This window comes from Eucyclogobius newberryi, unplaced genomic scaffold (assembly GCF_026437365.1).
Source record: "Eucyclogobius newberryi isolate DKJ021-1_F unplaced genomic scaffold, fEucNew1.0.hap1 SCAF_17, whole genome shotgun sequence".
Classification (NCBI taxonomy): domain Eukaryota; kingdom Metazoa; phylum Chordata; class Actinopteri; order Gobiiformes; family Gobiidae; genus Eucyclogobius; species Eucyclogobius newberryi.
Genome location: NW_027315801.1, coordinates 26,708,994 through 26,732,402, shown reverse-complemented (window position 1 = coordinate 26,732,402; position 23,409 = coordinate 26,708,994). Strand labels below are relative to the sequence as shown.

The 23,409-nt window shown below is 39.1% G+C and overlaps 3 protein-coding genes across 6 annotated transcripts; 2 read left to right on the top strand and 1 right to left on the bottom strand.

The window, feature by feature from the left end:
• Positions 1 to 443: 443 nt before the first annotated feature.
• LOC140363255 (NACHT, LRR and PYD domains-containing protein 14) lies at positions 444 to 6,282 on the top strand. Of its 2 annotated transcripts, none has more exons than XM_072449720.1 (8): positions 444 to 1,982; positions 2,755 to 2,916; positions 3,566 to 3,739; positions 4,106 to 4,279; positions 4,362 to 4,535; positions 4,622 to 4,795; positions 5,359 to 5,526; positions 6,206 to 6,282. In XM_072449720.1, exons 1-8 carry the CDS (start codon positions 484 to 486, stop codon positions 6,213 to 6,215), a joined length of 2,535 nt encoding a protein of 844 aa, XP_072305821.1. In that variant the 5' UTR covers positions 444 to 483; the 3' UTR covers positions 6,216 to 6,282. The 2 variants fall into 2 exon arrangements, with proteins under 2 accessions (XP_072305821.1, XP_072305820.1); XM_072449719.1 differs by lacking the exon at positions 6,206 to 6,282 and adding an exon at positions 5,598 to 5,679.
• LOC140363259 (ceramide synthase 5-like) lies at positions 6,075 to 11,539 on the bottom strand. 2 transcript variants are annotated; one of them, XM_072449726.1, is made up of 10 exons: positions 11,333 to 11,539; positions 8,961 to 9,063; positions 8,404 to 8,534; positions 7,930 to 7,987; positions 7,806 to 7,856; positions 7,543 to 7,635; positions 7,321 to 7,449; positions 6,906 to 7,012; positions 6,336 to 6,496; positions 6,075 to 6,260 (listed from the first exon to the last, which is right to left on the bottom strand). In XM_072449726.1, the coding sequence occupies exons 1-10, from the start codon at positions 11,506 to 11,508 to the stop codon at positions 6,184 to 6,186; spliced, it is 1,086 nt and encodes a 361-aa protein (XP_072305827.1). In that variant the 5' UTR covers positions 11,509 to 11,539; the 3' UTR covers positions 6,075 to 6,183. The 2 variants fall into 2 exon arrangements, with proteins under 2 accessions (XP_072305827.1, XP_072305826.1); XM_072449725.1 differs by having other exon boundaries at positions 6,075 to 6,264; positions 6,340 to 6,496.
• slmapb (sarcolemma associated protein b) lies at positions 6,422 to 22,563 on the top strand. Of its 2 annotated transcripts, XM_072449722.1 has the most exons (11): positions 6,422 to 6,514; positions 14,525 to 14,656; positions 14,862 to 14,921; positions 17,840 to 17,968; positions 18,284 to 18,358; positions 18,440 to 18,709; positions 18,956 to 19,226; positions 19,821 to 19,992; positions 20,767 to 20,901; positions 21,306 to 21,393; positions 21,932 to 22,563. In XM_072449722.1, the coding sequence occupies exons 3-10, from the start codon at positions 14,870 to 14,872 to the stop codon at positions 21,387 to 21,389; spliced, it is 1,188 nt and encodes a 395-aa protein (XP_072305823.1). In that variant the 5' UTR covers positions 6,422 to 6,514; positions 14,525 to 14,656; positions 14,862 to 14,869; the 3' UTR covers positions 21,390 to 21,393; positions 21,932 to 22,563. The 2 variants fall into 2 exon arrangements, with proteins under 2 accessions (XP_072305823.1, XP_072305825.1); XM_072449724.1 differs by lacking the exons at positions 6,422 to 6,514; positions 21,306 to 21,393 and having other exon boundaries at positions 14,506 to 14,656.
• The last annotated feature ends 846 nt before the right edge of the window (positions 22,564 to 23,409 follow it).

Sequence of the window (23,409 nt, the reverse complement as noted above, 5' to 3'; positions counted from 1 at the left end):
TTAACAAATGAGTTGTCCAAGTATTAGTTGTCCAAGGTTGGCTAAACATTTTACAACTCCCAAATATGAAACAAATATTCACAACAAATCGTGAATTCACTTTAGTCTGACTGAAGTTCAGACGGTCCTTCGCCTGACAGACAATGCCCAGGGATTAGTCATAGTGTATTTCCTGTTTCCCCTGCATTCAACACACTGTACCATGGATACAGACTAGACTTTCCTTGGGCTTTGGCAAGTTTATGATCGCCACTAGAAATATGTCTGCAAGGCTTTTTACTTGTTTTACTCGTACCTTGTTATAAAGTAAGTATCGTGCCGTCATTATTATTATTTTACTTGTTGGTGCTTGTTGTTGTTACCACGTGTAGCCTACATCCGAGTACACCGCTAGTATACTATCTCTGTGTGTGTTTTTTTCTCAACAGGTTGTGAATAAATAAAACGAATCAACTATCATCAAGTGCAATCCAAAACCACGCCATGTCGACAGTTCTTGGTGGCGAGTTGCCCGTCAACGTCATCAATAAAACCCTTTACGTACCCGTTTTAACTGGTTGTAATAATAAGGGGGAAGTTTCACTCGAAGAGGCCATCCAAACCGCGTTGTGTGAGGCCAGGACTGTGTTTGTTGCTGGCCACGAAGGCTCTGGCAAAACAACCACCTTAGAAATGCTTTTTATGAATGGAATAAAGGGCCAACAACTTCAGAAATTCACCCACGTTTTCTACTTCCGAGGTGGTGACCTTAATTCACTCGAAGATCCCATTTCATTCAAGGCGTTTTTGCAAAAGGGTCGACGTCTTCCTCAAACGGGCCCCATTACAAACTCTGAAGAGGTTTTGTTCATTTTTGATGACTTGGACAAATGCGCCCACAATTTAAACCCGTCAGTCCATCTCTGCTCTGACCAAGACCAGCCCACCACTGTGTCCTGTTTAGTGACCAGCCTTCTCTGTGGATCTCTAACTCCAGGGGCCAGCATTTTAGCAACAACCAAGACCACACCGACTCTGGACTTTGTGACCAGGGTCCGCCTAGATCTCCTGGGATTTCTGAAGCCTCAAAGAGATGCTTTCTTCCGTAAGTTCTTCACAGACCCAGTGACGGCCAAGAACGCCCTGCAGCATTTCGAGACGACTTTAGGATTCTACGACGTCTCGAAGTCTCCCCGGTTTTGCTGGACAGTTTGCTCCATCTACAGCTGTCTCCTCGATTCTGGGGCCAAGCTTCCCGACACCCTCACTCAACTTTTTGTCCATATTTTGTCTCACTTGATGGAGAAGACGCCACACAAAAAAGACGCAATGCAAAACACAGTGATTGCGCTGGGAAACCTGGCATCTGATTGTGCAATAGGCTCCCAGGTAAACTTTCAAAGAGACAAACTTGTTGCGTTTGGGCTTCTTTCTGACCTCCTCCTTCATGAATTTGTACATGCGGATGGTGAGCCAGGCAACGCTGTCTATTCTTGGCATTCACAGCTGATGCAAGAATTTATTTTAGCCGTTTCTTTCTTTGTTGATCCAACTTCGGAAACTGTGGAGAGTTTTGTGGAGAAGCATAAACGACACACAACCTTTCTCGATGTGTTTATGGCGGGTCTTTGTGAGCAAGGTAATCGGACATCACTGGAAGAGTTCCTCGGGTCGTTAAACCAGGAGAAGATCTTGGATTTCAAAAACGGTCTCATGAAACGATGTGAGAAAACACTCAGAGGGTTCAACAAAGAGGACCACTGCCGCTGCTTCCACCTGCTGTATCAACTACAGAGTGAAAATGTGGTGAAAGAAGTTATAACCCCTTCAGCAAGACTTGGACTCAGCTATGGAGACCTCCGCCTGGTGGACTATGTGGCACTAAACTTTGTGGCGATGCAGCTTGGAGAGATGGAGCAGCTGAATCTATATCGGACCTCATGTTTGACGGAGGAGATGGCGGAAATCCTGGCTCCTACAATAGCAGTGTCACGTGAATTAATGTAGGTTTTGATTCAAATGCACATATTAGGCCTTTTTGGCTGTCTTCTGTCAAGTCATCAGCTTAAGTCTGACCCTACTCCCTGCATCCTTTTCACTTCATCTTTTTAATTTTGTCCAAAACATCGAGGATTGTTAGTCTCATTGATGATGTTTACCGGTAATAATACTAATAGGTTGCTTTCAAACCAGGAATTCCTGTTTGAAACTGAGCACAGGTCCTAATTCTATGGTAAATTTGCTATTTTTAATATCCAGATTTCAGATTTGTTGACTTGGTTTATGGTTAATATCTGTAGCTACTACCAGATGTTTCTGCATGAAACAAAACTTGCACAAAGTTTAGGGTCTTCTCGGTCAGCCTAAATTAACAAAAGTGAAATTATTCTTTGGCTGTCGCTTCAGAAAGTGGTGCATTTATTTAACTCCAAAGACTTCCCCAAAGAACTGTCAGTCATAATATTAATATGGCAAGTTTGCAGAGCCAATCCCTAATGAATAATGATAAGGTTTCAACATTTGTGGATCATAATTCCTCTCAAAAACTGTAAATCTCTCCTAGAGTTACAGGCCCCAGTCCCTCCATCCAAAGTTATGACAATTTGCAGAATATGAACCTTTTCTTTTCATCCACTCCATGAACTCTTCAAAACTTCAGTTCTGCTGCCTCCTGTCTTTTCCTTTGTGTTACCTCTCCTCTAAGCCATAGAACATTTATCACAACATATTTTTCTGAACATGTGTTATGCTTTCAAAATCACCCTTTCTTTCTAGATTAAAGCAGTGTTCGTTTGAGAACGGTGCTGTCACACATTTGGCCTCTGCGCTTCACAAAGGAATCACCGAGGGCTTGGATCTGTCCTACAGCTGCCTAAATAATGAGCAGTTTCAAAGTCTGTGTACTGGACTAAGCAACTGCAAACTGCAATCACTTGAGTAAGTGAATATATAACACAGATATTTAATCATTTTCACGCAAAAACATTTACATATTTTTTAATTCAGTTTGAATCCACAAACATGACAAGGAATTAGTAAAAATATAGACTATGTTTCTGTCCATTCCACTATTGAAACCATTTTTGTCATTTGAAAAAATACTAGTTTGGGACTAAATTGTTGAATTATGGTTAAGATGACCATAACAATTTTGACTTAAAGGTGCACTTTGGAACTTTTCTGCTTGTTTCCACAGTTATTGTTTTGCCTGACATGTCCCACAGTATAGCATTTAACTTTTCTATCTTATTATCTTGTATTTATTCAACTACAGTGTTTATTGCACGAAAACAAAACATCCTTATACAGTGAGTGGGTTCGCCTCTCCACAGAGCTCACCTGTAACTTGGCCTGGTGGCACCACTGGCTTGTATCCATGGAGATAGAGAAGTTTAATGGAAGACTGTGGAAAATCAATAACATATCCATGGCGCATGTAGCGGACCCTCCAAAAGAAACATTACGTAGTGCACCTTAAAGGCTCCTGGGACACTTTTGACAGTGTAAATACATAGAAATACATAGAAAATATAGTGACATTACTCTAAACATGTCACAGTAGTGTTGTGATGTCATTTCCCTGAAGTCTTTCCAGTTGCGAGCTGACAGAGACGTCGTGTGAACATTTGGTGCCTGCTTTGTCCTCGAACACCTCCCAGCTGACTGTGCTGTCACTGTTCGGCAATGACATCGGTGACCAGGGTTTAAAAAGTCTATGCGAGGCCCTGAGAAGTCCACACAACAAAGTACAGGAACTACAGTAAGTGACTCAAAAATACAACTTTGCAAGGAGAGCATTATGTCGAGGTACTTTCCAGAGTTAAACGGTTCTTACACTTTTCTCTTGGCATTTGACGACAGACGATGAATAAGAATGGCACTGAGATCCAGACCCAGGACTAAACCAATTCCAAGCATATATTGAATACATTTGTTCATTAGTTTCAAGCTGGTTTCTTTTCCCCAGTGTCTTAAATGGGCTGTATAATAAATCCCTGGACTAGTTTGTAATAAGCTTCTATTGACAATTGCCAACACTCCAAAGAATGTCTGTAAAATGTGGTCCGCGTAGGCTGCATCAGTTTCAGGATCTATGTTTATTGTTTTTTTAATCTGTTGAGTAAAGGTTGCACCTCTGCCGTCTGACTGCAGCGTCGATGAAGCACCTGTCGACAGTGTTGAGTTCTGGTCACTCGAAGCTTCTAAAAGTCAACCTGTCCAGGAATGAAGTTGGAGATACGGGAGTTCAAGCGCTCGCTAAAGGCCTTCAGCATCCCTTGTGCAAACTGCAGTCTCTCAGGTAGACAGTTCATCTACACCCTTAGTTTTTTTTGCGGTTGTAAATTGCTGGTATTTATATGAAGAGACGTGTCTTTGCACAGCCTTTCTGACTGTGAGCTGACTGAAGCCTGCTGTCCCGCTCTGATGGAGGCTTTGATGTCCAAGTATTGTCCTTTGCGTGAAATGGATTTGGCAGTGAATGAATTTGGCCAAGAGGGGGCGCTGATGCTTTGCAATGCCCTCAAAACACCTGGCTGCCTCATTGAAAAACTTGGGTACGTCTGATAGTCTCTGTTGACTTTTCTAATCACGGCAGGTGCCATCTTTAACAGATGTTAGAATTGGCCTTTGCGTTGTCCAGTTTAGTGCGATGTGACTTAACAGAAGTGGTTTTCGTCGAACTGGCTGCTTTGTTGAAGAGGGGCTCTCCTCCGCTCAAGTGCTTGTCTGTCGGTCTGAATAAAGTGGGAGATCAAGGAGTCCACCATCTCTGGGGGGCTTTAAAACATCCCTCCTGTGTGCTGGAGGAATTAGAGTGAGTATTTAATATAGGTGATTAAATGGTCCATAATAACATTAAAAACTGTCACATTATTCATAGCATATACTACTTATAGCAGTTTGATTCAAAAATGTATTGTCCGTCAGTGACTTCAGTTATTTCACTGTTTGAAACTAGATAATATTTACATTTCAGAGGAGGTTAAGTTCCATTTTAGTTCAGATTTTTAATTTTGATCCTGGTCTAGGCTATGAATGTGTTCACACCTCATTCAAATTGTGACTGGGACTAAACCAGGACTATACCAAGACCAAACCAAAAGTACATCTGAACTAAACTGGGCTCAAACAACACACCACAAGTCTACCCTACCTTAGACTTTGAATTTCATGTTTATTGGGACACAAGTGCGGACACGTGTGCCATACCCACCTTGTTGTCTCGTCACAATTTGGCCTCGATTAATCCTGGCTTCTAAAAATTCAACCATGGATGCAATATTTCCGGACGCTTTCAGGACCACATCTCCCTCACAAACATTTAAAGCGTAAAGTTAATATTGTGCAACCCTTTAACTAACAATGTCTCTCTTGTAGTGTGGAAATGACTGATTTGACAGACGCTTGTGTTGAAGACATGTGCGCCGCCATAAAATCTTCAAAGACACTAAAGAAACTTGAAGTCCATAATAACTCAATCACCAACGTGTCTGTTCCAGCTCTAATCAAAGTCATGCAAGACAGTCCCAACATGGAAGAAATGAAGTAAGTACTTTCAGTCACACAAGTGCTAAACCACATCGAATGACAAATTATGCTTTTCTTTTCCCTTTCAGTGTGAAGTACAATGATTTCGGTGATGAAATGTTTGACATTTTTGAAACATGTAAAAAAATAAGATACTAAATGCAGTAGTTTGATGACTTATTTTTTGTATCTTTAAAAAAAAAAAAAAAGTTTAAATGTAAATTTCTATGTACGTTTCAGTGCATGTGATGTAAAACTTGTAAATATTTGTATGTACCAGAATGTCTTGTACTGTATCTGGATTAACAATCTGACTTTTTATACAAAGCATGCAATTTTATTATAAAACAATGACTCTCCCTTCTTTCTCTGGACTCATCTCTGTAACTATGGGGCTTAGACGAATTTCACAGGGCTGATTTATTTAGCAATAAAGATAAGACAAAATATTTAAGGTTATTTAAAGTTCATTAGAAAACGTAGGGCCAAAAGTACTCAGACATTGGCTTCATAATAAAACATTAACTATTAAGAGGCCTCAACTTGACATAAAAATACCACATCCGTTCATAATGAATATAAATTTATTGTAAATCTACAAACCACATCTATCACACAGTCAAATCAACTACACGTCCCAAAACGTCAGTGAAAGGTTATCCTGTCTATTGGTATTTATATGGATTTTTTGCTGCAGTTGGAGTTGATTTCTTCCTCTGAGCTGCTCTCAATATCACTTCTGTCATCTTTGGCTACCTGCAACGCACAGAATATGCAAGTGATGAGAATAGAAAACTAAAAGAAAATAATAAAAAACCTCCTCATACAGACCTTTCCTTTGAATATAGATTTGACAGCGATGCAAGTGATGAGATAAAACCAGTATACGTGAAGGACTTGCAGGACCAGCAGCAGGCCATTAAGTACCCACCACGCCTGGTATGGACCCATGATTTCCCAACTCTCGAGCAGCACACTTCGAATTACCCTGTGAATGCAATTACAGGTTCAACAGGTATAACGCTCCTATGGCTTTTATTGTACACAAACGGCACAAAATGCCTGTGGTAATTTAACCATTGGCAGGTAAAATCGTTGTTAGGTTGGGCAGCAGGAGAACATTTCTCCTCATAGTGTGCATGACAGGAAGGATGGGTAAGGATTTGAATGAGAGTCACTGGCCCAAAGCAGCTTTAAACCGGAGACTCGTGCGTAATCCGCAGTAGTCATTTAATTGTGTTTGCCTTTTCTTTGTGTGGAAAGCGCGTATCCAAAAAAAAAGCCTGATGAATGATTTAGTTATCAATCAAAAGTGGTTCAAATGATGTGTTGAATTGGGAACAGGAAGTCAAAGCATTGTGTTATGTCTAACCGGTTTGAACAGTATCACGTCTCACCAGAAAGGCAGGATGATGAGCCGTGTGACGAAAAACACCAGGGTGAACAGCACAAACAGGGAATCGCACAGCTTCTGGTATTTGGCGTAGTTGGCTAGTTTAGCAGCCTTGAGGGAAAAACACAGTATATTTAATACAATAACAAACGGTGTGTAGCAATGTTTAAAGTATAAACGCATCAGACGTGTTTTTTCTTTTTTTGAATCCGTCTAACAGGAGGATGCCTTTTCATTTTGGAAATAGCATTTTTATCATCTAGATGGTTCTGGGGGGTTAGAGGTCGCCCGGCAACCTCATCCAAAACACGAGTATACTTTATCCGGCGTTGGTATTCCATCAATATTCATTGAACTACTTTCACGTACAGATCATTCATTTTTTTTGTCATTTTCTACCGCTTGTTCCCTTGTTTTACCTCGAGGAAAATGTCAGATGCATCGTGCACACACATCACTAATGCCCCAGCTCTGAGCATGTTGTTGCCATAAGAGAATGTGATGAGAAGGAGGGTGGCAAGATGGTGGATGAACATGATTAGGAAATCCTGTCAGACATGAAATGATAGATATGGATGGTAAATGGAAGTGATTGAATGCGCAGAGAACGATGAAGTAAGTGCGAGATTCAGGCGACTTACCTTTCGCTTAATGTCGATGAACTGAGAAAACATCAGAGACCAGTAGAAGGCAAATTCGGCTACATAGTGGATGTATTGGCTGTGAAGCATTGGCTGTTGTGAAAGGGACACAAGAACATAGAATTCATACATTTATCTTCCAGTGTATTCCTAAAATGACAACAAAATCAAAAGTAACCCAAGATCAAACTGTTCTAACAAGTATTAACCAGACAAATGAATGAATCAGCTTATGTATTTTAATGTTGCAAGTAAATATTTACCTGGAATGGGTAATTAATCCAGCATTGCCTTGTGTTCCAAAGCCATGGTGACTAAAAGAGGAGATATTGTGTTAATTGAATTGTTTCTTTAATATGCATACGCTCTTGAAAATTAATGACTTACATCCCACATGTAGTTGACCGAATAAATAAATACTCCAGTATAAAATGTGAATCGCCACCTGGAATGAGAGCAGAACAAATATTCAACTGTATATCACATCACGTCTAAGGATAATTACAGTCTAATCAAGTCTAATCTATATCTAAAAAGCATTTAAGGAGGATATTCACTGTTAACCAATTTTCTTCTAGTTAAACCAACATTTCTCAAAGCCCTGGGCCACAATAAAAAACTTAAAAGCTAATTGTATCGTGTGCTGGAATTTTAATCAGAAAGGAAGTTCTGAGATTTTACAGCTAAAACCAACTTGTTTTTTCATTTGATGAATGCAACACTTATTTACTCTGTGTCCTTAATATATGGTAATTAATGGCACCCAAGCTCAAGTTGCCATCGTTTGCCAAGGTAGTGTCATAAATGTACTTCCATCACATCATTTGCATTAGTTTAATTTGTTTGTTTCCGTCTACCTACATGCTCTCACAAAATTTAGTTTCAGTTGTTGGTCGGTCTTGGTCTCTCCGAACTCGAAACCATCTCTGCACTCTGCGTACATCCCAGTTCAACTGTTTGGACAGTTCCTCCAAATGGCTGTGGTTTGGACTCTGTATAAAGACATAAAGGCATGAACAGTATTCTCCAAGTAAACCTTTTAAAGCGTTTCAAAAACAGTGGAAGGAACCTGTCAAAGTGACTAAATAATGCTTTCACATCATTATTACATCATTTTACTTTTATCCAATACAATACTTGAATTAGAGTTTGTGTAGTACACACATTTGATACAAATCAAAGTCCTATCATATCAAATTGTAAATGATCAGCTTGGGTCTTTTTAATCAAGGCACCAGTACACAGTCAATCCAACACCAATTCATATTTTTTTGTGTTTTATGGCATTGATTCAAATTCTGACTCATTTCCGTCTGTAAAATTAATATTGAAAGTCATTATTTGCATGAAAAACTAAACCTAATCAAAAATGGTGACTGCTCAATCTAAGGGTGTGTGCACACGTGTATGTGTCATACCATTTTGGACCGGTAGACCTTCTCTAGCAGGGCATTGAGCTGGACCTGCCGACGCACCCCGGTCTGTAAATGAAGCATGTTGGCACAGGGTTTGGCCACTAGCCTGAATACACAAAACAGAAGAGAGGAGGGAGCAGGGCGGGGCAAGGGGCCGGAGACAGAGCAGTGTAGTATTAGGAACGTGTAGGCTACAGGAACCTCTACCGGCAGCATATCTGGTGAAGACAAGCATTTTATTCATGTGCTTAGAATGGAAAAAATCTTTCTATCATTCTCAAGCGTTTCCCCCACACGCAAACAACCGGTTCAGTAAGTATAGGTTCTCCAAGTACTATCTTAAATTAACTTAAATGACCCCCAGATAAGGTCTAACCCAAAGAGTAAACACTAAGAGCTTGTGCCCGTTTTTTGTAGTCCCGGGGTAAATGCTCCATCTATTGGGGAACAATCCCTTTACATGACAGGAAGACAAGAGTGCCTCACTAGATTAAAGACTCACAAAACATGCTCATCTGCCCAGTCAGGTTTGAAGTCTTGGAAGTGAAAAAAAAAAGATTGCGGCATAAAACCCTTTAGGCCACATTATTAAATTAAAGTGTTTGGTTTGTATCTCAAAATATTACTCCCTTAAAAAATACACCAGGCACTAACACAGACCTTTCTTTTTCTTTAAGCTATATTACCATAAAAATACTGCATTTGCAACTTTATACATCCCTAACACTCAAACTGTGTGCATGTGTACTTTCATAATGCATTGGACTATTATTGGAATGTTTATAATTAAATATATCTGCTGTGTTGCACTTTGTACACAGATTACATTTCAATGCATCCATTTTAGAACAGTTGAAATTTGGGATTTTCAACTGGCACATCTAAAATGATTTTTTGCATCATGTCCTGGTATATTTAAATCTCCAGTCCATTTCATGCCGTTCATATACTGGTGTGAACATTTAGCCGACCATAAAACTTCCTTGTTCATTGCATTGTGATTTAATAGTACCTCCTTCAATTTGTGACCTTTTTGAGTCCTGCGCTGTCGAGTTATACACTTTGTAATGAAATGCTTTAAAGTTGTGGAATTTTGAAAATGACTGCATGGTGTGGTGTGCTGTGCTGAACAACAAGAGAGCGTCTTGAACTATGAAACAAAACTCTATCCCCCCATGTTATCCAATTTACTACCTCTTTATTGATTGTAAAGTTTGGATTATATCAATGAGGTCATCTTCTTGACAAGTGGAGTAGGTATATAAGCTACGGTTCGGGCCAGCAGTGCTAAAGTGCAGGGCTCTTGGGGAATGTAGCACCCAAATGCAGCATATAGTGACTTGTGAAGACAGGCGGCTTCACTGACCAAATTAAGGTGTCACGGGCTTTTGGTCAAAATTATTGACTCTTACAAGGAATTCATCTGGAATAAAATATGAATGACTTCAAATGACACCAAGTAAACCTAGTCCCATTAACATACTCTGCCTTTACGGTGAGAGTTGAAGAAACAAGTTTGACAAACAGCACTGGTTAGGCTGCGAGTGCTGAAGGCTTTATAGGCTAGAACAAGTTTAGTCACTATGCAAAAATCTTAATACAATGGAATACGTTAACCTGCTCTAGAGCTATTAAGAGTACTTTTATTTGTAAGGTTGCTCTGATTTGTCAGTTTGCCTTGATTTGTTTTACTTTCCTCTCAACATTAATGTCCTTTAGATGTTCTTAAATAACATTAGGCCATATGTTCTACCTCCATAAATCTGTATTACTAATCTGCGTTATCACAATACTAGAGGTGCGTTAATTTACTAAGCAGAATATTGTTACATTTCTTCACATGTAGAAGTACAAATTTGTGGTCGAATAAAGTTAAAGTACAATTAAAAAGTATTTTGAGAAACTACAACTCAAGTAACTGAATCTATGCAACATCTGGTTTGTAATTTTAAGTCAATATAATTGGAAGGACAAAACATTGGATAATACATGTACATACTCATCTGAAAGAAACACAAATATTCACAAATGATTTAATACTAATAAAAAAAGCTTTTGTCAGTTGTAGACTTACTCGCAGTGGGAAGAACACCCAAAACTTTTACTTAAGAGTAAACTATAAAAGTTTAGTCAAGTGGGAAAAAGCCTGACTGAAAACTACTTCAAGCAGTACATTTTGATTATAAATTGACTCACTTCATCTAGATATGCTTGAGTAAATACACCACACACACCTTTGCACAATATCAATCAAGGAGTTGTGATTTATTCATTCATTTTTATTTTAAGCCAACAAAACGTGAACTTTGCTGTGAATTGCAGCTTAAATCGAGTCAACACACGCTATAAGAGAAACCACACATACTCCACATTACCTCTCAAACATCAGCCGGAGTAAGAATACCCCCACGGCCAGCGGTAACGCGCATAGCAAGTGTCCCGCCTGAGGATACTCTACACCAGGTGGCGGATGCTCCAGGTCCGCCCACGTTACGTTCTCGGGGAACCAGAACCGCTCCTTCCAGATCCACGCAGACACGAACGAGGCCATCGCGAAGCCGGACGAGACGTGTTCCGTTCGGACGAAGACGAGGCGCAGCGGCAGTCCAACGCCTGCTGCCGTGAGGGAGCCGCGCTCAGGTCCTTAAGCATCACTTGTGGTCTAAGCCCGGGGTAAATACAGCGCACACCGGGCACACCCACATGTTGAGGCGACACTTCCCCCGTCAGGACTGAGCGGAGTTCAGCCCAGCGCCGCAGCCTATTTATAGACTCGTGACTCCAGGTTTTGTCCGGCAGAAAACCGAGCTCGAAACATTTAAACGTGTACACACCGTGGATCTGTTATAATACTGTACACGCGCTGGTGAGTGTGTGCACGTGGCGAGTCTTTCGTGCTGATCACAATACGCGTTCATTGTGTAGACTGATCGTGTTTCTAGGCAAATATTTGAGTGGCAATTTGAGTGTTGAGTGGGTTATTCCGCTGACAGAAGAAGCGGTGCAGCTGAGGCGCTTGTACCTGGAAAGTTTGCTTCAGGTCACTGCTAATGATGCAAATAAAACAACAGCTGAGGCGCAATTAGACTTAATGGCGGATGTCAATTAAAACTCTTTTTTTTTTTTCCCAGTCAGCGTTAGCCCGTTGAATTCTCCATCACAGAGAGCGAAATTGTTGTGGTCCAGTTGAGGCCCACATGCCACGTGCGGCACTCATGCGGTCCACATTTGTTTACCACAGCTGGCCCACTATATATCCTGCAGTAGCTGGTCAAATCAAACCACATCCTGATCCTACTCGATAAATAAGATATGATAAACCTTTATTTGTCCCGCAATGGGGAAATTCTAGTGTTGCAACACAAAGTAGGTACAGAAGTAAATGATAAAGAACAGACATCTTATAAAAAACTTTAACATATCACTCTTCATAGAAAAGCTATTGCCACGTACCCAAAACACTAACTATTTTAAACTATGATTGACCAGACCAGGTCAATAAACCTAAGAAAAAAGTTTATTGCACTGATTGGTCGGTGAAGACCTTTGATTTGTGAGACACATGCTCATAAAAGCAGAAAAGACAATTGAAGACTTGGCCAGTGAATGAGTAATGGAGGGTCGTTCTAAAATCTTGGCTCTTATGGTACTAAATCCTGACATCACAACTGTTGTAAATTGTCAGGCCTACACAACATCAATCGAGCGAAGCATTGCTATGGCAACGGTAGGCTACTCCTTTTTCATCATTTCGGAGTTCATAAATAACTTGTTTTGTTTCAGTGCTCACAATTCCAGACACTATTTAAAAGCTAGTTGATTACATGTAAAAATTATATACATCTTTGGGTGCAGATTGGACAATGCTGTTTCCAGCTAAAAGTTAAAAGAATTATGTGCAGCATAAAAAGGTAAACAAAACGGGTATAGGCCTCTATTCATTTAATACAGAGTCTAAACTAAGAACATGTAATTTGTTGCCATTCCATAAGTGGGTGTTTTGGGAAATTCAGAATTCTAATTTGGAAATCTTTCAAAAATTCATTTATTTTCATTTTTTAAAGGAATTTTTGGCCCGTAGGCTTTATTTGACAGGATGGTAGCCAACATCATGACATGTGGGATGAGACTGAGGAAGGACATGCAACAAATTGTCAAGAGACGAAATTATAAAATTCTATGCACAAAATATGCCATAACAAGAACTTCAGTCAAACAACTATTTTAGATAATACCTTCAATTAAATTTATTTTTGCAATGCCAAAACAGCAGTTGCCTCAAAAGGTGACAGTGAAATAGAGTGGCAGATTAAACAATGTTCACAGGAAATTAGCAAATGGATAATGTCCCAGCATCCCTTGTCCTCAGATTCTTCTTCTCAGCAAGGGAAAACTACAAAACCCTTTGGGGTTTATTATTTAAAGATTAAATATTGTTGACAGGGAGAGTTGAACGAAGTAGAGGATAGTGCTCAAGCTTTCATACTTTCCCCAGCATAGTTGCTCTTAGGCAGCGTAGTTGGGAAACTGTAGGTTTTTATTTCTGTTCCTAACTGGCCTGACCATACGCTATTTAACATACATAAAGAGGAAACATGTACTGTACTGTACTGTACACATTTCAAGGTCAAATATGAAACAATATGTCAAATGTATGACAACATTGTGCGTTATAAGTAATCAAATATTACCTGTGTATGATAAAGAATATTATGTTATGTTATGTTATGAGCTGTTGTCTCCCAGCTCTAATCCTGAAAAACTCTCAGAATTGGCTATTTGATCTTTTCTTTTTTAGATTAGTGTACATCTGTCCCATCAAATTACACAGTGACACCTCTTAAGACCCAAACCATTGCTTGTCTCTCTCATATTCTTAGTCCGTATTTCTATTGATTATGGCATGTTTACCTCATATCTGGGTATATATAAATTTGTCAAGTTTGTGAAATTTGAATTCCAAAAAATAGACATTACACCCCCATATCAGAGAAAGGTTATTGCTCTGGACTTTAAAGTACCTATTTAAGGATTATCTTATTTTTCATTCACACAATGAAAACATGCATAAACCCTATGTGTATAAGGGGAGGAGACAAATGTTCTTTCACGTCTTCCGTTAACCGTCAATAAAAAGGGAAGATGTGTCTAGTATTGATGGGAGCATACTGTCTTGTTGAAAACATTCAATTTGCTACAACAAAATGCTTTTGACCTTCCTGTCAAAGCACTTAACATTCTCTTATAATTCTTGTAGTTTCCTTTCCTTGTTATTGTTTCTTGCTTGCGTTTCCATCGTCAGTTCTCACAACAATGCACAAAACCCCTCTGTGTCCGTGTGCAGCTGCAGCTTCCGAGATGATCCGTGACCTACTGTGGTGGGCCCGTCAGACTGTACCACTCAATAGGGACGCTCATTTCACTTGACATATTTTTGTTCTGCATTTATCTTTTTGTTTTGCCCACTTATAAGATTTTTTCTTTATAATTCAACCATTACTTGTCTGCTGTCTCTTCTGGCCTTCTAACTGCATGCATACTTGTGCATTTCTGTTTTATAGTAACAGTGTGACTCCCCTTGGCCCTTGGTGTGATCCGTATCACGTTTGAAAAAATCTGAGAGTTGGAGGAGAGTTGTTCATGTCAGGGGCTGCTGTACACAGGGAACACAGAGTACTCAAGCGTCATCCTCATTTAAGGTAAAAATCTCTTTATAGATTTGATCAATTGCAATGTTGCTTCATGCTAAATTAACACAAGAAGGCTTTTGATCAAATATTATGATGGATATCTACATTTAGGTCTTCGTTTACAATATTGAACTATAGCATCCAGCATCAGTATCTGGTTCAATTCTAACACATGCAATTTATTTGATGTTTTTATTTCTTCTGTTCTTTTCAGTACTCATCATGGATGGTAAAGACCTTAATGACCCCTTAAATAATGTGACGCTGATCAAAGGTAACCCAGCTGTATATTTAGTATCTTTGTGGTGTGGTCAGACGCAGTGGTAGATGGACAAAGGCCTAATGTGCATTCTCTTGTTGGTAATTCCCACCTCATAGAGCACATTTGGTTATAGAAGTGATAAGAAGAAAAAAATAAATCATGAGTCATTGTCTCAACATGTTTCAGGGCCTAAAAATACAGGTTCAGCTGCTTATTTTAGATGCCGCTGCGGTGACATGACATCATATCTATCATTATTACGTTATCTACTGATATTGCTGGGTTTCAGGTGCCATCATATCATTCTATAGTCATACATTTAATAGAGATTGGGGCAGCTAAAATGTCTATTATTATGCAGAATGGTTATATAATGAGGTCAAGCCACTATATGTTAAAAAGTACAATGTTATCAAAACATTGTCCAGGTGAAAAACTGACAATGTTATTGTTGAAAACTGGCTCTTGCCACCCATCTGCGAGTATGACATAATCACAAAGTAGAATCTGATGATGTTTTCTCTATGTTGAGCAGCTGATTAGGGATCAGTCTGAAAACCACCTTATATTTATTCATGTTTTTCTCTTTTCTGGGACAAACAAACCAGATCGACTGCCTATCATACAAGTTACTTCATGTTACATCCTTTCTTGCTGTAATTCTTATTTACGTTACGCTCACACCAACAGCATCTAAGCAACCAGAGCCCATTCATTTTTGTAATGCAGGCTTTTTGCTTTTATGCAAAAGTGATGAGGAGAGCAACGCTTGAAATGAAGATAACTTTTAAAAAAATGACTGCCTTTGAAACCTTTTCTACCACGGACCACTCCTGGATGTATGAGAGATGACATAATTTTGTTTAAATCAAGTTTATACAAATGCATAGTGATCGTGACAGACACCAGGGTGTGCCCGTCTTGGTTACAAGGCAAAGTTTCAGTCGCCCATGCCTAATGAGAGCTGAAAGATTGAACAAAGTCACAGAGTCTTCACACAAGTCAATCAAACTGGAATATAACATTGGTGTTTTGCTCGATGTTTTATGGTAAATTGATTGCCTAATGCTCCGCTGCACATGATGTGAGCAGCACAAAGCAGAACTGTGTCAAACCTGAAATGGCTTTCCTTTAAAGACAAGTGTTAATAGTATTTAATGGGAAAGACACATTCTGTGAAGAAAGGAGTCCACACTGACTGATGCCCCTAGCACATTTCTAAAATAAGATCATTTTCCCTACATAACTTTCCGCTTGAGGCAGCGTCATGCACAAATAGGCTACAAATCTGGCAGTATAATTCCCTGCTCTCCTTTCAGTCATACTGAAATGCCTGACTTTCCCTATTTGCACAATGTATCATCAGTTTTGAGAGAAGGCCCACTTACATTCTGACCCTACCTCATAAATATGCACAGAAACGCTAACAATCCTCCCTCCTTTGTCTGAGTGGTCATGTGGACCAGGCAGAGACTGCAGCAAGCGCTCTGTTTAATCTCTATGGCGGTGGTTCTCTAACTAAGGTTACTCTCAGGCCGATGGTACACAGACTCTGCCAAGTGGTTGATGGTTGAGAAAGATGGGTGAATATAGAAATGTAGATTTACTGGTAATTTGAGTGATTTGACTTTCAACTCTGCTCCATCTTTGACTAATACTACAACTGCATAACTTCAGGGGCCATAAAGATCCACTTGTCCAGATGCTAGGTCTTTTGCTCACCAGTGAAGAAGACTTTGAGATTCTGTACTCCTCCACTTAAGGCACAAGCTCCCCACCAACCTGGACAAGCCACACTCGTTTAGTGGTTGAGCTCCATGGCCTCAGATTTGTAGGTGCTTTTGAGTTTCATCCCAGCAACTTCACACTTGACTTATATCTGCCCCACCTCGGGCTGGAAGTCTAATCAAATCAACAGGACAACATCCTCTGCAAAGTTGGAATCAAAAATGTAAAAAGCGCAGATGATTCATTGTGGGGATTTTGGCATTCTTTAGATGCAACTAAAAAAGTGATATTATATTAACCATCGAAATGAGTAAACGGGCGCTACATCTACACAGAAGAAAAGCTATATTATGTTTCTGTCGGATGGTTGACCGACTATAATGGATGACATAGCGTGTTGCTGTATATGTATATCGTATGCGAATTTTCCACATTGCAACACATAACTTGGATGTTTTGGAGCTATAAAAAACTCTGAAACTATTTGTACAGTTTCCAATCTGAGTTCCCCGTGCGTTTCTGCTTGGACTCTTTAAATCCCGACCAAATGTTGCTCTATTATGAGGTCATGTCTTTTCATAGCTGATGGAGATTAAGAGGTCTATTCAGTGGAGACTGTTTGCTATTTTCCGGCCTTGTATCTGTGTCCACAAAACACAACAAACCCCAACAAACCCCTGACAACCGCATTTGTTTACTTATTGTTTAAAGTGATGGACTTATTTAGATCGTGGGATGGTCTGTATGACTGTTATCACTGATCCTTCTGAGGCTCAGTTCTGTATGTTTTGTCATCAGTATTTTGTCCCCGTTTAATCTTTGTTAGCAAAGATTTGTTAGGCCCAATGTAGTTCCTTTAGGACATTATGGGACTGAGGAAAGGTTCACCCACCACATTAAGAGGTGCTTTGAAATGCTGGACTTGTATCACACATTATTCAATTCTTTTCTTGAGTGATACTTTGCGTTTAGACACCTAAAAACCAGTGTGCTCTATAATAAGATGCCTGACAATCCCCAAATCTAATTATGGAAAGCAATTAGTCTCTGTAATAGGGTTGTGTCAATCTTTTGAGAAATCATGTTGTAGATTTGGAACTAGTATAAATTATTTTTACCTTCATTTTACCTCTTGAAATGTTTGTTATTTGTTATTTTTTTCTATTTTACTTATGTTCAGGGTCCTTTTATGTACTTTTCAGATGACCAAACCAGGACAAACCTGGTGTCCTCAGGTGACTCGGAGAAAATGATTCAACGAGTAAATGATGAACTGCGTGAAGCTCAGGAAATGGCAAACACGGAAAAACTCAAAAACATGGAGCTACAAGGTAAATAAGAAATAATCTCTTGAACCTTGCATAATACATCAAAGCACACAAAGTAATAGAACAGTTTACTCTAATATAATTATGTAATCCTAATTCAATTACAGAAGATTATTGAAACCATTTCTAAGACGAGGAAAATGAAATTAAATCTTAACTCAGGATACCAGGGTATCTTGTGACAAAAGGAGAAAGAAAATACTATGTACCACCATCACAGTGTTGATTTTTATTAAATAGTGAATATTCACCAAAGTTATTGAATTAAATTATGATCATCACAATTGGCTTACCACGAGCATTTTTGTGTATTTCTAGCTTCTCTTGAAAAAGAAAGGAAAGAGAAAAAACAACAGTCTGAAGATTCTGCCAAACAAATTCAGGTCCTTCAAGGTAATCCTCTGTTCTGTGTGCGATGATTTCTTCTTGATTCTATAATAAAGGATAACAATAAGATGGCTATGATGTAAATAGGCCAACTTCAGCAGCTTCATGAGGAGGTGGGCAGTCTCAGAGAGCAGCTCAAAGGTTCCTCCAGTTCTCAGGACGAACTCCAGAAGTCCAAAGAGGAGGTGAAGTCCCTGAAACGAGCCCTGGATGAGGCTGAAGCTGAGCGGGCAGTTGTCTCCAAAGACCTGGACAAATGGCATCAGACAGCGACAAAATATGAAAGAGAGATGGAAAACCTGCAACGTGATCTTCAGCAGCAGAGTAAGCAGTGGCAAAAGACTGCAGAAATACAAGGTAAGTAAACATTTTATTTGAAAATATGCTGTTAAGCAGGTTTAGAACTAATACAAAATTAAAAAAAACTACAGACATTAATAATTAAGATATGCAGTTACTGATGAAGCGTAACATTATGTTCACAGACAGGTGTTAAATATTTATTTCAAAGCACACATATGCAGTTTTTGGAGGAGCAGTTTTGGGCAGGTTGTCATAATTTTATACCTGAACATGTTTATTCAAAAATATGTTTGTTTCCAGCCAATGAGCTACAGTCTGTGCAGTTGGAGTGTAATAATCTTCAGAAGGAGTGTGCCACCCTGCGCTCTGACAAACAAGAGACCGGGATGAAGCACCAGAAAGAAAGGTCCACAATACAGAGTGAGTGTGCTGCACTGAAGGGAGAGAAGGACAATCTGATCAAGAATCACCAGAAGGAGAAGAGCAGCCTGCAGAGTGACTGTTCAAACCTGAGATCTGAGAAAGAGGCTGCGATACAGAAACAACAGCAGCTGGAAAAAGATTTGGCCAGGTTAGTTTATTGTGCAATGTCAGTGTTGTGGGTGTAAAGTCGAGAAACGAGCAGAATCTTTTGCATTAACGGTTGACATAACACAAGTATAAATACTAAACTAAAGGTAACCGGCAAAGAGGGCATGACACAGTTGAAGAACTTTGTATTCACCGTTCAATTAAATTTTCAATTGAATTTATTTTTGTGAGACCCAAAGTCACAACAGCAGTTGCCTCGGAGACAGAGAGAAACAAATTAAAATGAATTAATTGGAAGTTAGCAAATGGATAATGTCCCAGCATCCTCCTTCTTGAAAAGGAAAAACTACAAAACCCTTTGGGAAATGTAGAAACCTGTTCATCAAATGAAAATACATGTATAATTTGTCTCTTGTCGGTGCATGTTTTTGTTATGTAGTTCATTGTCTAATGTGGGCCACAAGTTCAAGACAGGAATTATCTTTTTTTTAAATGTACTCCGCATTGGACAAAACAAGACATACTTTTTAAAGTTTTGTGTAGATTTTACGTGTGCTATTATTTTAGGTCTGATGCCTTCTCAATGAACCAGCAACCGCGAATGACCAGCCCTCATACTTTCTCTTTGTTGTAGTTCACGTGCCAAGAATAATGAGCTGACAAACAGCCTGAAAAACCTTGAAAAATCAAAGCAGGACCTGGAAGAAAAACTGTCATCTCTAGAGCTCGACCATCAAGAAGAGAGTGCCAAGCTCCAAGCACAACTGGACGAGGCAAACACCCGAAGTAACACTCTGCAGAATGAGGTACCATATACACATATTTAAGATAAGATAAGATAAGATGGGGTAATTCCAGTGTTTTTCCAGTGCAACACAAAAGTAGGTACAGAAGTAAATAATAAAAAACAGATAACTTATAAAAAACCTCTTTTTACCCCTCTTTATAAAAAACCCTATTTACATAGTACATGCAACAAAAAAGAAACAAACAAGCAAATCATTCATTATTGATATATATATTTGGCAAAACCTTAAATATTAGTATTATTGGGGCATTATGTTAGTAACTAGTGTTATTATTATGTTAGTAAATAGTGGCCATTAGCTGACTTGGCCTGTCAGGGACTTTCTGTGCAGAGTTTGCATGTTTCTCCCGTGTCTGGGGAGGATTTCCTCCAGTTTCTCCCATCAACTCAAAACATGCACCATAGATGAAATCCTCCAGCTACAGCCCGACCAATCCAAGCTTAAAATCTGGAGATTGGCCTTGTGCGCTTTGCTGCGGCAACCATTGCTGCTGACGGGTCGTCCCAGCGGTCAAATGCAGAGGACACGTTTCACTACCGGAGACAAAGTGTACTTTAACCTTGACTTAACTAAATTTAGGTCAGTTGGGACATGTTTGATGCATGATTATGATTGTATGGGAATTTCATATTATTTCATAAAAAATGATGAATGAAAAATTTAAAATGAACAAATGAGAACATTTTAAGATCCACCTTTTCTCCTTGGATATTACAATTTTGACACAACATTACTAAATAAGTTGATAAACTCATTGCTTTGCATTTACAGAGCGATAATGCCCTGGGAGATTTATCTGACATTAAAGAGAAGTGTGAGAAGACCGAACAACAAAATCAGCTGCTGACTGAAGAACTAAATCAGTGCAAGGAGAGTATGAAAGAAATACAGGAGAAGGGCTCAAAGGTTAGTACTCACTCGCATGCAGAGTCAGCAGACTCTTGGAGTAAACATTTTAAAAGCTATGCTAGTATTGTCTGTCACCAATTACGGCTTTTAATTTTCAAGAGCATGAGCCATGTTTTATATTTCACATTGTACATGATTATTAGTATGTGAATCATTGTGGGATTCACTATTTATCTAACTACCTTGTGTGTTTCCAGAGTGTCTGTTTTAACATTACAAAGTGTATGTGCTGTGTACATCTCAAGTTTAAATAGTTTTAAAGTTTCACTGATTTGAGTCAAACAGTTTCTGTCGGACTGGACTTTCGGTCTATGAAATGTTTACATATAAGAAAAGAGGCTAAAGCCAAGGATTACTAAGATGTCTAGTTTCATTTGTATAATGTCCCTTCCCTTCTATAGACTTCTCTATTGCTGCCCATTCAAGCCATAGCCATCGGCCTTGTCCTGGCTTTGCTGCACTGGTGCTTTGGCGCACTGTGGTAGTAAGGTACATGTGACCCCTTGTGAAGTTGGTCTAATACATTTCTCCAGTGTTGTCTTAATCATTGCATGACCAAATCAGCCTTACCTTAACTCCTAAAAATCTCTAGATTAACGAATGTAAACAAATGCCTTGAGTATCTAACTTTTTCTTAATAAGACGTTTTTCCATCTGGTGTTTGTCTCGTTTGACGGCTCATGCTTAATAATAATTCTTCTGTGAATGTGCTTATTAAATGTTGCTCTAATTTGCTCATGTGTATCTCATGAATTAGAGATTTGTGGAAAATAATATTCATTTAATAAAATAAGATGACAAAATCCAGTCACAAGGGGTTACACGTCAGAGTAGCCTGGATTAATAATGGGTTTGCATCAGTAATTCATGCAAAGAACCTTTTTTACGGAAAATGTTTCCACATCGTTATAATTCATTGAGCTACGCTTGTAATCTATGGGTACGACATTGATCTTAAATGGGCCAAACTTGCATTATTTTTATGCAAGTCAGTGTTTTGAAATGTAGCATGTATTCCTTTTTTCAGACACACTGGATGATCTGGGGACCGGTGGCTGTTGTGGCTGTAACCACCCTGACTGCTGCTGTGCTTCTTCGGTCATGAACTCCCACAATGCATCCTCTTTACTAAAATAATGTCCTCCTTACCATATCTGCACAACGTAGGAGGGCTCCTTCTTTAACACGGTTTGATTTGCTATGTTTTAAATGGCAGCAGTATCATTAATATGCACTGACAGTAGTTACACTGTTACTGGATAGAGGATTAGACATGTCAACATTGTTTACTGTGGTTGATATGAGTCTGCTTTATGAATGTACCATGCAGGTACATGGAAACGGTGGGTGTTGTCTTATGGCAAGATATTTTAACGCATACTGTGCAAATGTCCTAGACGGCTTTAGGAACTGGTGCATTTATTTACATTTCTTCCAAGGCACTGATCCTGTCTTGCAATGGTGATCTGATAGTCTTGTGTTCCACACCTCTAACGCTGTTGCACAACACTAATGCTATGTGGTAGAAACCAGCTGTATGACAAGTGTACAACTACTTTGATTTAATGTCTGTTGAACCAAGGTGGATGCAAATAGAGTATTGAGAGTGTTGGAGTGTGGAGTGTTCTCTCTAAATGTTATTAAACAGTTCCCCAATAACACTGTCTATAAATTGTATATTTAAATTGTGTATTTTTAACCCACTACACACACAATTGAATGCAGAATTTTGTTCACTAGCTTTATTTATTTATTGTTCATTGTATAACAAGGTTTTAGGTTACTTCCTTGTGCTGTTTAGTCAACCTTGCTAAAAAATAATTCTCATGGTGTGTGCAAAGACCCGAGGTGGAAAAGGCACTGATGCCATGTAAATGTTCTGCAGCCAAAATTGTACTTGTACTGTGAAATTACAAAGCGTCAGTGAAAAATACTACTCATACTACATACTGGTTACTTTAACAACATTTTAGTAGCATTTTAGGTTAACTTTGAGAGAAGTATTGTCTTCCATTGCACTACTTTTTCCACATTTTATCAGCTTTAAGAGGCATTACTAAAAAAAAGTGCTTCACATCATTTGACTTCCACAGTGCCCTTATCCTTTTGCATGGAGATTATAGGGCTAAATACAACATAACCTCTTTAAGCTGGATGAATTGTCTTAATGCAGACCAGATACTACTGTAATATTAACACAAGACCCATGTGTGGCACCAAATGCTTGATCTTTCTCCATGGTTGGTTTGACTTGGCGAGCATTTGTCCTTGGTCACAGTCTAACTGTTTATTTTTGGTCCTCCTTTTGAATAATTTCTTGGTAAGAACTAACAATGAGGCAGTCTATTTTTAGACCATGTTTAGCCCTGGAATACACGTTACAATATAAACCTGGTTTAGATCTGGTGGTACTCAGAACGCCAAATCATTACTTAGGTGTTATTTGGTGTTAAAGGTTCGAGAACTAATTCAATTGTGAAATGTGAAATGGAGAAGCAGATTAAA